Raw genomic sequence first — 14,250 nt, forward strand, 5'->3', positions numbered from 1 at the left:
GTGATCACCCACCTAGAGCCAGACATCCTGGAATGCGAAGTCAAGTGGGCCTTAGGAAGCATCACTACAAAGAAAGCCAGTGGAGGTGATGAAATTCCAGTTGAGCTATTTCAAATCCTAAATGATGATGTTGTGAAAGGGCTGCACTCAGTATGCCAGCCAATTTGGAAAACTCAGCAGTGGCCACAGGACTGGACAAGGCCAGTTTTCATTCCAATCTGAAAGAAAGGCAATGCCAAAGAATGTTCAAACTACCGCACAATTGCACTTATCTCACGCTAGTAAAGTAATGCTCAAAATTCTCCAAGCCAACCTTCAACAGTACGTGAACTGTGAACTTCCAGATGTTCAAGCTGGATTTAGAAGAGGTAGAGGAACCAGAGATCAGATTGCCAACATCCATTGGATCATCGAAAAAGCAAGAGAGTTCCAGAAAAACATCTACTTCTGCTTTATTGGCTACGCCAAAGCCTTTGACTGTGTGGATCACAACAAACTGTGGAAAATTCTTTAAGAGATGGCAATACTCGACCACCTGACCTGCCTTTTGAGAAATCTGTATGCAGGTCAGGAACCAATGGTTAGAAGTGGACATGGAACAACAGACTTGTTCCAAATCAGGAAAGGAGTACATCAAGGCTGTATATTGTCATCCTGGTTATTTAACTTCTATGCAGAGTACATCATGAGAAACTCTGGGCTGGATGAAGCACAAGCTGGAATCAGGATTGCCGAGAGAAATATCAGTAACCTCAGACATGCAGATGACACCACTGTTATTGTAGAAAGAGAAGAACTAAAGAGCCTCTTGATGAAAGTGAAAGAGGACAGTGAAAAAGTTCGGTTAAAACTCAACATTGAGAAAACTAGGATCATGGCATCTGATCCTATCACTTCATGGCAAATAGATGGGGGAACAATGGAAACAGTGATAGACTTTATTTTGGGGGCTCCATAATCACTGCAGATGGTGACTGCAGCCATGAAATTAAAAGATGCTTGCTCCTTGGAAGAAACGCTTTGACCAACCTAGACAGCATATTAAAAAGCAGAGACGTTACTTTGCCAACAAAGGCCATCTAGTCAAAGCTATGTTTTTTTCCAGTATTCATGTATGGGTGTGAGAGTTGGACTATAAAGAAAGCTGAGCACCGAAGAATTGATGCTTTTGAACTGTGGTGTTGGAGAAGACTCTTGAGAGTCCCTTGGACTGCAAGGATATCCAACCGGTCCATCCTAAAGGAAATCAGTCCTAAATATTCATTGGAAGGACTGATGCTGAAGCTGAAACTCCAATACCTTGGATGCCTGATGCCAAGAACTGACTCATTTGAAAAGTCCGTGATGCTGGGAAAGATTGAAGGCAGAAGGAGAAGGAGACGACAGAGGATGAGATGATTGGATGGTATCACCGACTCAATGGACATGAGTTTGAGTAAATTCTGGGAGTTTGTGATGGACAGGGAGGCCTGGTTAGAACTGAGGTGAGCATTTGAACTGAACTGAAGTTAGTACTATTCATGTTCCCATTTTTGATGAGATGGGTATGGAGTGGTTAAACAACTTTTTAAAAGTTTCATGGCAGATCCAGACTTTAGACAGAGACAGTCTGATTCTGTAGAGTACAAATTCTTGACAGTAGCTCTGTACTGCCTCTCAGCAAAACAAGGGATTGACCCCATGAACTGAAGAAAGTTAGCTTGCTCTCTCTCTGGTCATGACTGGATACAGGGGCTCACACAGTGCTGAACAGATCCAGACTGTCTCCATGCCAGAGTTACCAACACCTCTGTTCTCTCCCAGGTTCTGACAAAAGTTCTGGAACTCAGTCTGATTGGCTTGACTTGGGTCACTTGCCTATCCTTGGGCCTGGTTGGCAAAAAGGTTAAACTAACGCACTGACTGGTCAGGCCTGACTATGTGTCCCCTTTTGGTGCTGGGGTGCCTCCAGGCTGAGGGCACAGGGGGAGCAGTTCCCTGACGGCCGCTTCCAAAGCCACGGGACTAGGTGTTGGAGAGGCCACACTGCAGGTTCCAGGTGGAGCATGTCAGAGGATATGATGGGGAACATATTTATGACCCTGGAAACACCTGTTGAATTGTTTTGCTTTCAGGATTTTAGCAGTTTATTATGTCCTCTGTGAAGCTTTCAGTTATGTCTCTTAGTAAAATTTCATAATTTCCGTTCTAGTGGCTGTGTATATTTTTAACATTCTTAACTAATCTTTATTTTAGTTGCTACCGTGAATGAAGTTTTATCTATGTATTTTTTGGCTTTGCTGGGTCTGTGTTAGTGTGCAGGCTTTTCTCCAGTTGTGAGTGGGGGCTATTCTCTAGTTGTGGTGTGTGGGCTTCTCATTGCAGTGGTTTCTCTTGTCGGGGAGTATGGGCTCTAGGGTTCTCGAGCTCAGTAGTTGGGGTGCTTGGGCTCGATTGTAGTGGTGCTTGGGCATGTGGGATCTTCCTGGACCCAGGGATTGAACCAGTGTCTTCTGCACTGGAAGGCAGATTCTTTACCACTGAGCCACCAGGGAAGCCCAGGATGAAATTTTATTTGAAAGTTTTTTTCTGTAACATACGAACACCCTTGACTTTTTTATTTTTGTCTTATCTCCTGGTCTGTGGCTGGACTCAATAATTCTGATGTTTCATTTGGTTTATTTGGGTTTTTTTGGTATATGTGATCATGTCATCTATATATATCTTCTCCCTTCCAGTAGTTATATATCTTGTTGCATTGAACATAGATTTTACTTTTACTTTTTGGCCATGCCACATGGCTTGTGGAATCTTCTCTGAGGGACTGAACGCAGTCCATGGCAGTGAAAGCCCAGAAATCCTAACCGTCAGACCACCAGGGAACTCTCTGACTATCAGCATAGATTTTAATATATAAAACAATGAGCTTTAAGAATGAGCATCTTTTTTTTTTTTTTTAAAGAATGAGCATCTTTGGTCCTCATTTTAATGAGAATGCTTTGGATGTATTACTATTGATATTAATTTTAATAAATTAGTTTTATTTTGTATGTGATGCATACTTATGGTAAAAAATACAAACATTCTGAATGCCATAAGTTCACTTCTCAAGAGGTCATGCTTCTCTCTTCCAACTCCATCTCAGTCCCAGGTGGAACCACTATTAACTGTGTATCTGGGCAGAAAACCACAAGTAGATACACATACACAAACATACAGGGAAAATACACCTTTCTAGGCCCTATATACACCCTTAATTCCCTCAGTAGCATACTTGTTAACTGCAATATTGGTTCTCGGTTTGAGAGAATAAGCCTGCATTTCCAAGGCGTGACATGTTATACCCGATTCTTCATTCTGGGCAAGTGTGTCACTCACAGGAAAGCCTTGCATGGTTTACAGCCTTTCTTTCTCCAGAAGAGTCATTATCTCCCCCTTGCCTGTTGGGGATATCACCCTCAAAGTAAGCTCGAGGTTGCAGCTGGTGTCCATGGGTTGGCTGCAGAAGAGCTGTCCAGGGAAAGAAAGCAGGAAGAGTTCAGGGGTAATAACATTTGCACATGGATGCTGCCATGATGTCTTGCCCTCAGCTCTTCAGTCAACATGCTGCTCTTGGACTAGATTGGTGCTTTTATGCGGAGAGTAGCAACTGCTTTTTTTCTTCTTTCAACAAATATGTACAGAAAGATTGTCCGCTGTGTGCCAGGCACTGAGAATGTGACTGGGAGCAAAACAAAAGACCCTGTCCACATTCCGCTTAACTCCTAGGTAGTGAAACAAACGAAAAATAAATGGCCCATACAAACATAATGTCAGGTAGTGAGAGGCTCTGTGAAGAAAAAGAATGAAGAAGAAAGACCTCTCTGAGGATGGAACATTGAGCAATGTCTGTCTGAGAGATAGAAGGATGCTCCAGGTAGGATAGTGGTTCATTTGCAAATAGGTTCAGTGTGGGCCTCCTTCAAAGGACACTAGGCATTGTCTAAAAGTCCAGTGGTTAGGACTTGGCACTTTCGCTGCTGGGCCCTGAGTTTGATCCCTGGTTGGGGAATTAAGGTTCCACAATGTGGCATTTTGCATGGTACAGCCAAAAAAATAAATAACCAACTCTGGAGGGTTTTTTGTTTCTTTTTTTTAGAAATATCGTTCTTGAAAATAGGACTATACTTCCCAACCTCCCTTACAGCTAGGAGCAGTCACTTGAGTAAGTTCTGATTCATGAAGATGTAACTGGAGGTTTTGGATGAGACTATAAGGAAATTTCCTTAGAGGGAAAAAGGGTGCTCCCTTTTCCTCGCTCCCCCCAGTTTTTTACTGTCTAGAATGCAGGCAAAATGGCTGAAGGTTATTTAATTACTTAGAACTGAGAGGTTATTTAAGTATTTAAGTCTTGTGTGAGGATGAAGAGCAGAAAGATGGGAACTGAGCTCCCTGTGATACCCAGGAGCTCTCATCCTAGCTCTGGACTGCCAAACCCTAGATTTATTTTCACCTTTGTTATTCGCATTGCTAAGTTGTGTCAGACACTCTGCAGCCCAGTGGAGTGCAGCACACCAGGCTTCTCTGTCCTCCACTATCTCCAGGAGTTTGCTCAAATTCATGTCCATTGAGTCGGTGATGCTATCTAACCATCTCATCCTCTTTCACGCCCTTCTCCCCCTGCCCTCAGTCTTCCCCAGCATCAGGGTCTTTTCCAATGAGTTTGCTCTTTGCATCCGGTGGTCAAAGTATTGGAGCTTTGGCTTCAGCAACAGTCCTTCCAATGAATATTCAGGGCTCATTTCCTTTACGATTGCCTGGTTTGATCTCCTTGCTGATTTTCACCATAGAAAGAAGTAAACATTGATCTTATGTAAGCCACTGCATTTGTTGCTGTTGTTATGTGTAGATAAAACGAATCCTAATTGAAAGGAAGCAGGAAGATCGGTTAAGAGGCTGTTAAAGTAATCCAAGCAAGAGATGACTGTAGCTTGGAATAGAATGGTGAAAGAGGGGGTGACTAGAAGCACTTCTACTCTTTTTCAGTGTGGTAAACTATACATAGCATAAATGTTGCCATCTTAACAGTTTTGAAGCATACAGTGGCATTAAGTACATTAATATTTTTTGCAGCCATCAACCACTATCCACCTCCAAAACTTCATCTTCTTCCCAAACTGAGTCTCTGCCTTCTGAACAATAACTGCCCCTCCTCCTTCGTCTACCGTAATTGACGTGGACTTAGTTCTTGTCACTGGCCTTGCACTGTCTCATGTCCTGGATGATAGTTTATAATTATACTTATTAGTTACGGAAAGATGTGTAGTAGTGTAGCTAAAATATAAAACTTCCTATGTGTGTTGCATGGTAATAAATTTTTGATATATTTTATTTTGGAAAGCAGACTAAAACAACATATGAAAGTGAAAGTTGCTCAGTTGTGTCCGACCCTTTGTGACCCTGTGGACTATATAGTCCATGGAATTCTCCAGGTCAGAATACTGGAGTGGGTAGCCTTTCCCTTCTCTGGGGATCTTCCCAACCCAAGGATCGAACCCAGGTCTCCCGCATTGCAGGTGGATTCTTTACCAGCTCAGCCACCGGGAAAGCCCAAGAATACTGGAATGGGTAGCCTATCCCTTCTCCAGCAGATGTTCCCAATGCCAGGAATTGAACTGGGGTTTCCTGCATTGCAGGCAGATTCTTTACCAACTGAGCTATCAAGGAAACCCCAAAACAACATATAAAATATCTAATTTTAGAAAAAAAAGAAAAAAGTTTCAGATGTAGGCTGTTTTGCAAACATGTAATCAGTGGTTATATCTATTCAGTAATATCTGACACTGTTTCTTTATTGAGCCCATCTTTTCCTCTTAATTTATTTGCAGTGAATATGTATTACTGGTATAAAAGTTTCTGTGAATCACAGTGCTTGGCCTGTGAAGCAGTTTAGAAACTGTGTCTGATGATATTGTTACCAGCAGTAAAGCAGCGTGTCAGGGGCAGAATGTAATCTTGTCTGAATGTTGAACGTTTGCTGTTGGCTCATCCGTCCTTGGGCATGTGTTAGCTTTCTCTTGTCCCTAGTTCTTTCTCCTGTACAATAGCATGGCAGCTTCTTTGTGCTCTGGGTTGATACCAACTGCAAAGAGATTATTGTTTTGTTAATTGCTTTAAAAAACAAAAAGTTTAAATACTCACTGTTAATCAGTTTTTAGGTCAGACTATACATCTCAGTTTCAGTGAGCTTGGTTTTTACATTTTCATACTGTAATGTAATCTCCATAAAGTACTTTCCATAGTCCAGGCGTGGTCTGCTGCATTCTCTATTTCTCTGGAGACACATTTAGGTTCTTATATCACATTCCGCTCTGTTGGTTAGGTCATTATGTAATAACTGTGGAATTATCATAAGCACAAAAGATTGAGAACACTTGGAACCAAGTGTAATGTTTAAGGTAGAAGTAAGTTTTGAAGAGAAAGAAATGATTGAATGACCTTGGAATTTCTAATAAAAGCCGCCAATCCGGATTGACTTCATTTCATTCATTCTTGACTTTTAAACTGATCAGAAATAAATACCAGGACCCAAATGTTTGACACTATGGCATATGCAACATTTCTGCTTGTGCTTCACTTTGCAGGGATATGAGAAAGACGATTTATTCAGTGAGTTTGAGTAGAAAATGAATTTAGACATTGTGTATTATCGATGTGAAAATCACAAGGTGTGTCACAGGTGGGGTGGACTTGGGCAGTCTGTAATTTCAACACGTGGGGATATAGTAAGGGCTGAGTAAGGCCGTGGCCCTGGAAGAGGAGTAGCTAAAAATTTGAAAATATTCTAGGAAGGTAGAATTGACTATGGTGGTGTAGAAAGGGTGGTCTTTTGGGGCTCAAAACAGGATGACCTTAAACTAAAATCTGTTTTAATTAATAAAATAGAAAAATCACTGAAAAGAAAAGGTTTCCTGGTTATGTCCATAAAGATAACCCCCTATATAGGTCCACTTATAGAGCCATGGGAAAGTGAGCACGTACCCTTTTCCTCCGCCATCAGCAAGTCCCAGAAAACAAGGTTTATTTCAGTAGATGCTCAGTGGCTGTTTACAATCCAGAATGCTCCATGGATGTTTAGAAGCAGTAGTGGCAAGGTCACTTAGTGTCTGTATTCAGGAGTTGGGCTTTTATGAGGAATTTAAGTCATACCAAAATATTTCTCTCTCTCTTTTTTTCCTTCTTTTTTTAAAGCTGTGCCGCTGCATGGTGTGTGGCATCATAGTTCCCCAACCAGGGATCAAACCCATACTTCCTGCAGTGGAAGTACAGAGTCCCAACCACTGGACTGCCAGGGAAGTCCCCAAGATGTTTCTCTTAATGCAACTCTGATAGTGGCCTCATATTGCCCCCAATTCCATCCAGTTTGGATGCCTTGAGATGAAAGTGTGTTTTTTTTTTTTTAAATTCAGATGCCAAGGGTAAGATTAAGTCTGATTGCTTTCTTCATAATTCTTGAATGAGACTGATGGGCTGAAGGCCCAAACAGATGTTTTGGGGCTTGGAATTCCTTAAGAGGTAAGAGAAGTTGTTCCTTTTCCCAAGCTCCATGTGCCCTCTCCCATTTTATCATTGCTGTTTGCAGCCAGTCTTAACTGTTGTCTGCTATGCAAATCATGAACTTCAAGACTCATGCCACCCCAAAGTGCCACAGGCGCTTGTGAAATTTGTTGCAGTCCCTTTCCCACTATCAGAGAAGACTGAGCTGTGCCTCCCAGTCTTTGTTCATCAGCGTTCCTGCATAGCGGTCCCCTCCCCTTCTTGATATCCTTAGCCACTGTTGTGACTACCTCCTGGATCTTGTCGTATGAAAATAGCACAGTCTGGTGGTTAGAACAGTTTTTGGAGTTAGACTCAGTGTCAGATCTCTACTGCACCACTTATTACCTGCTTGACGTTGGAGCAAGGTTCTTTCTCTCTAAGCCTCAGTGTTATCTGTAAAATGGATGAATTGCTCTCACCCCACAGCTTCACTTCACTGCATGTAAAGTACTTGGTATGGGTTAAACACTCAGTAAATGATAGCTCTTGATTGACATGGACTTTTGTAGCTCCAGTAACATTTTAATCTCACTGACCACTCATTTGTCCTTTAGCTTGCTACACATGTTCTGCATCTTCATGGGATCCCATAATCCAGGAAATGGTCTCCTTGTGGAAGAGAAAGTTGAGACCCCCCCTGGTCCGGTGGTTAAGACTCTGCACTTCAAATGCAGGGGCCATGGGTTCAGTTCCTGGTCAGGGAACTAAATTCCCACATGCTGCTCTGCCAATATATAAGTAAATAGATGCAACTTTAAAAATAAAATTAAAGAGAAAATAACTGTCCTAGGCCCTTGGGTCACATGCTTTCAGATCCATAACTTTAGAGTCTCTGTTGGTTTCCAGGTTTCTCAGGAAGACCCCAAGGACTGGCACGTCCCTGGGTCAGGGAGGATGGAGCCTGTGACAGGAACGAAATTGGGCTAAGACAGGAGATATTGTAGAGAAAAGGTGGGCAGAGACAGGCTGGAGGTTGAGCTCAGTCCTCTTCTGTTACTTAGGTACACTTGTAGAACATTCTTTAGATAGCTTTTCCAAGATCCAGGGTAACCATCGTTTTGATTGGCTTTTTAGTGAATTGTTTACAACACAAATATTTTATTGCAACCATAATTTGTGCTCCATACCTCATAAGTAGGGAGAGGGAGATGCTGAGGTCTTGTTTTTGCCACTTGAAAATCCCATGGACAGAGGAGCCTAGTAGGCTGCAGTCCATGGGGTCGCTAAGAGTCGGACATGACTGAGCAACTTCACTTTGACTTTTCACTTTCACGCATTGGAGAAGGAAATGGCAACCCACTCCAGTGTTCTTGCCTGGAGAATCCCAGGGACGGGGGAGCCCAGTGGGCTGCCGTCTGTGGGGTCGCACAGAGTTGGACACGACTGAAACGACTTAGCAGCAGCAGCAGCATACATAAGGAAGAAATTTAAGTTAGATGTCTCATCCAGGGTCAAGCATGTGAGAAGTGGTGGTGGTAACATTCTGAACGTCCCCCTTCTAAAACTGACCACCATCTCTCCCCATTCATTCCTGCAGCAGTGATGTCCTCTTTCCACCATTCTGCCCTCAACGGCAAGAGGACCCTCCCCAGCCCCTAGCCTGCCATCAACAGCATTATCAGAGTGTCCTCTTCCAGGCCCAGGACCCTGCATCAGGCCTTCAGAGGCCGTTCCTAGAACTTCCCTTCAGAAGGGATGGACGGGGTACTCCCATTGTTCCCGTGCTCTTGTCCTCAGAGAGCCTTTACCTTCCCACCTCGCCCCTCAGTGTTCCTTCTCCAATAGCCCCTGCCTTTGCACATCTACTTACTGTCCCCCACCGTTAGAAGGTAACCCTCAGGACAGTGACTTGTTCACTGTATTTCTTGTAGTATCCTCTAGCTTTTTTTGTGCATTGTACATACCACACACTCACATGTTACACATTTGTTGAAAGAATGAATGACTCAGTTGTATCTGTCAGAAGCTGAAAGAATGTGAGCCCAGAGCGAATGGCACATGGCACGTCACTGCTCTCTCCTAGCAGCCAAGGAAGAAGGAGGAGGAAGAGTTTGTGTGCCTGAGGACTCACACTTCTAAATAAAAAGGCCCTTTTAAGAACCAACAGGCAAAGGCCCTCTGGAGCCTCTGGAGGCTTCAGGCCTCCTCCTGGGTTTGCTCTGTGTGGAGCTTCAGAACACCACGTCATTCTGGCCTGAGCCAGTTAAGGGTGAGCGTCTGTCATGGGTCTGGTTTCAGTGTTGTGAGCACACAGCTGTCTCCAGGCCTGTAGATCTTGTTGAGGGCAAGGTGCATGCTGGCTAAGGGCATAGACACTTGAGTCAAGTGAGCCCTTTGCTAAATTCAGTTTGTGTCCCCTTGACAAAGTTTCATAACCTTTCTGTGCTTTAGTCTTACTGTTTGTGAAATGGGAATGACCTCACATGGTTGTTCCTAGGATTGAATGAGAGAATCCATGTGAAATCTTTAGCGCAAGTGAGGTGCATGCTGAGTATTCAAGCTGGCTGATACTGTGTACAGTGCTAATTAAATCCTGTTTTTTCTGTTTGTGTCACAAGTTCCAGGTTGCTAGGTCTGTTTACTCTGTGTGGCTCACTCTGCCCATCTCTGATGGGAAAGAGCTTTGAGGGAGTAAGTGGAAACCCAGGGGGTTTGGGTGGGAATTCAGACTGTTTTTCTGATTGTTCCCTGCAGAGGGAGGATGCTATGATGTGAAATTTCTGTGTTTGTTTTAGTTTTGTCCTGGTGATTTCCACAGGGGAAAATAATTCAGAGGGAGTAAGTGTCACCACTGGGAACTTGCCTGACTTTCTTTCTCCAGGAGGAAGAACTCTGCCTAGTGCGGGTAGGAAGGGGCAGCATCTGAACCGTGTGCTGGGAGGTGAGAGGTCCAAGGAGGGGTCTTATTTCTACCTGCTTCACAGGACAGTACCAGGCCAAAGAGGGCACTGGGGTTGAACTGTAGCTGCTTGTAACAGCAGTGGGAACCGTCACCGTGCCCCCGGGCAGTGTACTGATGCTGGCAACTGGTGGGCCCTCTTTGCTGTCCTCCAGTGGGATAAATTACAAACTTAGTAAGTAATTTTTTCTTAGCAAACCACTCTATAGGCCAGTGAAATATGAAATACTTTCCATTAAAAATATTTTGAGGGACTTCCCTGGCAGCCTTGTGGTTTAATACTTTGCGTCCAATGCAGGGGTTATAGGTTCAATCCCTGCTTGGGAAATTAAGATACCACATGCCACATGGCATGGCCAATATATATATATGTATATATATAGTTTTTTTGAATGTTATGAGGCATGTAAAAAAGTTACAATAAAGTTTTGTTGTTGTTGTCAAATTTGGTATGGATAAAACAACTGTAAAAGATTAGGGAAAATGTCAGTAATCTGAAAAGTGTCTGTTCAAGTTGCTTTGCAAGTAGCAAATTCTTACCTCCTTTAAAGAAAAAAGAAATAGGAAATTGTAGAGAATACCTTGTAGCTGGAGTTAACACAAGAAAGCAGAGAACAACAGTGTCAGAGAATAGCTCTTGCCAGTGCCAGAGGTTGGCAAATAAAGGCACGTTTGTATCTTTTGTTGGTGGTATGTTGTATGTTTTTAGTACACATATTTTTATAATTATATATTAATAGTATACATTGACATAGCATTATGTACTTAGTAGTTTCTAAAGTAAATTTTCTGCTTTAATGGACTATTGTATCAATCAATCAGCTATACTAATATGTATTAGGCAAGTGGTTTTCTCCTGATCTGACACATGGATGTACCAGTATGTTTTGTTAACTCTGAGAAGACAGGTCTGTCAGCTTTGTTTCATAAGACTGGAAATATGACATACAGCTATGTTAATAACTATGTAATTACTATGTTAATAACACTGTTACTAAAATAACCTGTATCTTTGGATTCCATTTCCAGTGGAATATGTTCTTATAGTCAAACTGACCTTTCAGGTTTATAATCATCTGGCTTTTTTTCCTGCCTTCTGAATACTGTGTGGAGAGAACTGGAATTGTGGCTTGGTGTGATTCCACTGGAGCTCACAGACAGTTAGGGTTGGTGTGAACAAGAATCCAGATGAGGAGAGTGGACGACGGGAGTGAGGGGAGGCTAGGTGGGAAGTGGGGAGGTCCATTCAAACCTTGAGGCTGGCAACTTGGTTATAATCTTTTGAGTTCTAGGCACCAGGCCACCCAGGTCCAAATGTGAGAACAAAGGCAGATCCTTTGTGAACAAAGGCATGGTGACTTTGTAACTTCCATGTGATTTCAGAATTCCAGTTAATTGTTACCTCTACTCAAATTGATAGTTGAGAATTGATTGCAGTAATGCAGTATCAACCCACAACCTGAAAGTCTCTGACTCTCTTGTCTTCACAGGTGTTGGGACGATGCTTCTTGACAGTGGTGCAGGTCCATTTCCAGTTTTTGACCCAGGCATTACAGAAGGTACAGCCTGTGGCTCACTCTTGCTTTGCTGAAGTTGTTGTGCCAGAAAAAAAGAACAGCAGCAGTGGCGGCGGTTTGTCTGGCATGGGCCACACATCGGAACTGGAGGAAGCTGTGCGATCCTGGCGAGGGGCTGCTGAGGTAACCCTGACTCTGGGGAGATCAGTGCCCTTTGTTCAGATAGGAGAGGCTCCAGAGGGCCTTTGCCTGTTGGTTCTTAAAAGGGCCTTTTTATTTAGAAGTGTGAGTTTTCAGCTGCTGTCGTTAGATTGTTGATTCATTTAACAGTGAATGCCTTTGTAAATGCTCACTTCACACCAGGCATGCACCAGGTACTGGGAAGACAGCCTCTACTCACAGCCTCCTAGGAGAAAGGGCTTTACAAAAACAGGGTTGAGGAGAGGCCTTTGACAAGAAGTGCAGCAAAGTTTTTAGAAAGAGGGACCAGGGCAAAGAGGCTGGAGGGTAAGTGGAGTAAGCAGTCAGCTAGGTAGCTAGGTGGGGATGCAGTCAGCAATGACACTCTTTTTGTTGGTATTTTAATACTCCTTTGTTTCTGAGGCTGGAAAAAAACCCTTGCAAGTCAACACTTTAACTAGGATTTACTGTTCCATTTCACAGAGTAAAAGAGAATTTATATTATAATATTTAGTTTGACTCATAACCTCAATTAAATTGGCAAACTATTTGATTTTGTTTTAGAAATCTCCTCTAATCAAATTTGTAAACATCTTTCAACATTTTAACATTATATGTTCTGTTGTTTACTTAGTTCAGTTTTATGATGTTCCGTTGCATTGTTATTTCTTCTCAATTTCTTTTCGCTGTGTTGGTCTCTTTCATTTTAAAGATTCTCCTCTGCTTTCTTGGTGTTTATGGGAGCAGCCATGCAGTGCTAATTGGGGGTTGAGTGCAGGAGTGATACCTGCTGACTTCATTGCAAGTGGCCGGGCAGTGGGGTCCACACCTTTATCTTCTCACCTCACAGCCCTCTGTGCCCTCCTGGCTGCAGTCTCCTGATCACGCTGCTCACACTCTACAGCCTTTGTACGTGACTCAAGGTCTTCTCTACCCAACCTGTGGGTATCATTCATGCTGAGATCCCAGCCCAAGTGAGCAGTCTTCTGGTGCTCCTGTGACCTCCTGGCCTTGACCTTTTCCTTCACCCACTTCTGTCTGCCCTGGCTTTCTGCCTTCCTTACTTTGCTTTCAGCCAGTGACCCTGCCCCCTACACACTGAGAAAACAGAATGTACCTAGCAGCAGCCCCTCTTCTCCATTTCCACCCAGATGACACACCTCTCCCATTCAGACCCTCTCCTGTTCCTTCCTCTTCATTACAGCAGAGGAGGCGCCCTCCACTCCTGTGCGGAGTCTCCCTCTCTCCACCCTGCCCCCACCCTCAGGGCCTCTGTGCTGGGACCCTAGGTTTTGTCTCCCACCTCCTCAGCATGTTCCCAGCAATACACAAATAGACTTACAAATAAAAATCCTCCATGCTCTGCCCTGTTTCTCTGCTCTTTTCATAGTCAGCTTCTTGGAAGAATTGTTTGCCTCACCTTTGATTCACCCTAAAAAAAGATTACTAGTATCAGATGTTTCAAGCATATAGGAAATGTCACATACATAACCATCTATCTTCCTTTTAGCTTTGGCAAGTGAATCTTCACTTTTTGCCACATTTGCTTCATATCTTTTAACAGAAAAATACTGTTACAAATGCAGTTGAATTCCCTTTATACTTCTCCACTGTCTTATTCATGTTCTTTTCTCTCTAGAGATAACCTCTTTTGATTTTGGAGTGTGACTCCTATGCATATTTTTATAGTTTTATTCTATATGTGTGTATCCATATGTGTATTGTTTTGCACAAAATGAAGCTTTATATATAACGGGCATCATTCAGCTCACTAAAATCTGGCTTCCAGTCCTCCACCAGAACACGCCTTATCTTGTCAAGGTCACTGGTGCCTTCCGTGTTGCCAGAAACATTGGCAGAAATCCAGGGATCCCATTGACTCCATTTAGCAGCTCACAGCGACTTGGGCCCTGGAAATCCTCTCTCCTTATGAAGAACCAAGTGCTCCTAGTTACCCTCTTACCTCCTAGGCTAGCCTCTCCAACCACTTTGCTATCTTCTCTTCAACATAACTTAAGAATGTGAGTTCCTCAAGGCCCAGTTCTACATGTCCTTTTCTCTGAGGGCCTCCATCTAGTCTTGGAACTTTGAAAACCT

General features: G+C 43.2%; 1 protein-coding gene across 1 annotated transcript in view; it reads left to right on the forward strand.

The window, feature by feature from the left end:
• GARRE1 (granule associated Rac and RHOG effector 1) overlaps positions 1–14,250 on the forward strand; it is a 74,677-nt gene that overhangs the window by 35,422 nt on the left and 25,005 nt on the right. The window contains exon 3 of the mRNA XM_068991732.1: positions 11,947–12,156. Coding sequence (XP_068847833.1) covers positions 11,947–12,156 — 210 coding nt within the window. The remainder of the gene's footprint in view (positions 1–11,946; positions 12,157–14,250) is intronic.

Source organism: Capricornis sumatraensis, chromosome 20 (genome assembly GCF_032405125.1).
Source record: "Capricornis sumatraensis isolate serow.1 chromosome 20, serow.2, whole genome shotgun sequence".
In the NCBI taxonomy this organism is placed as follows: domain Eukaryota; kingdom Metazoa; phylum Chordata; class Mammalia; order Artiodactyla; family Bovidae; genus Capricornis; species Capricornis sumatraensis.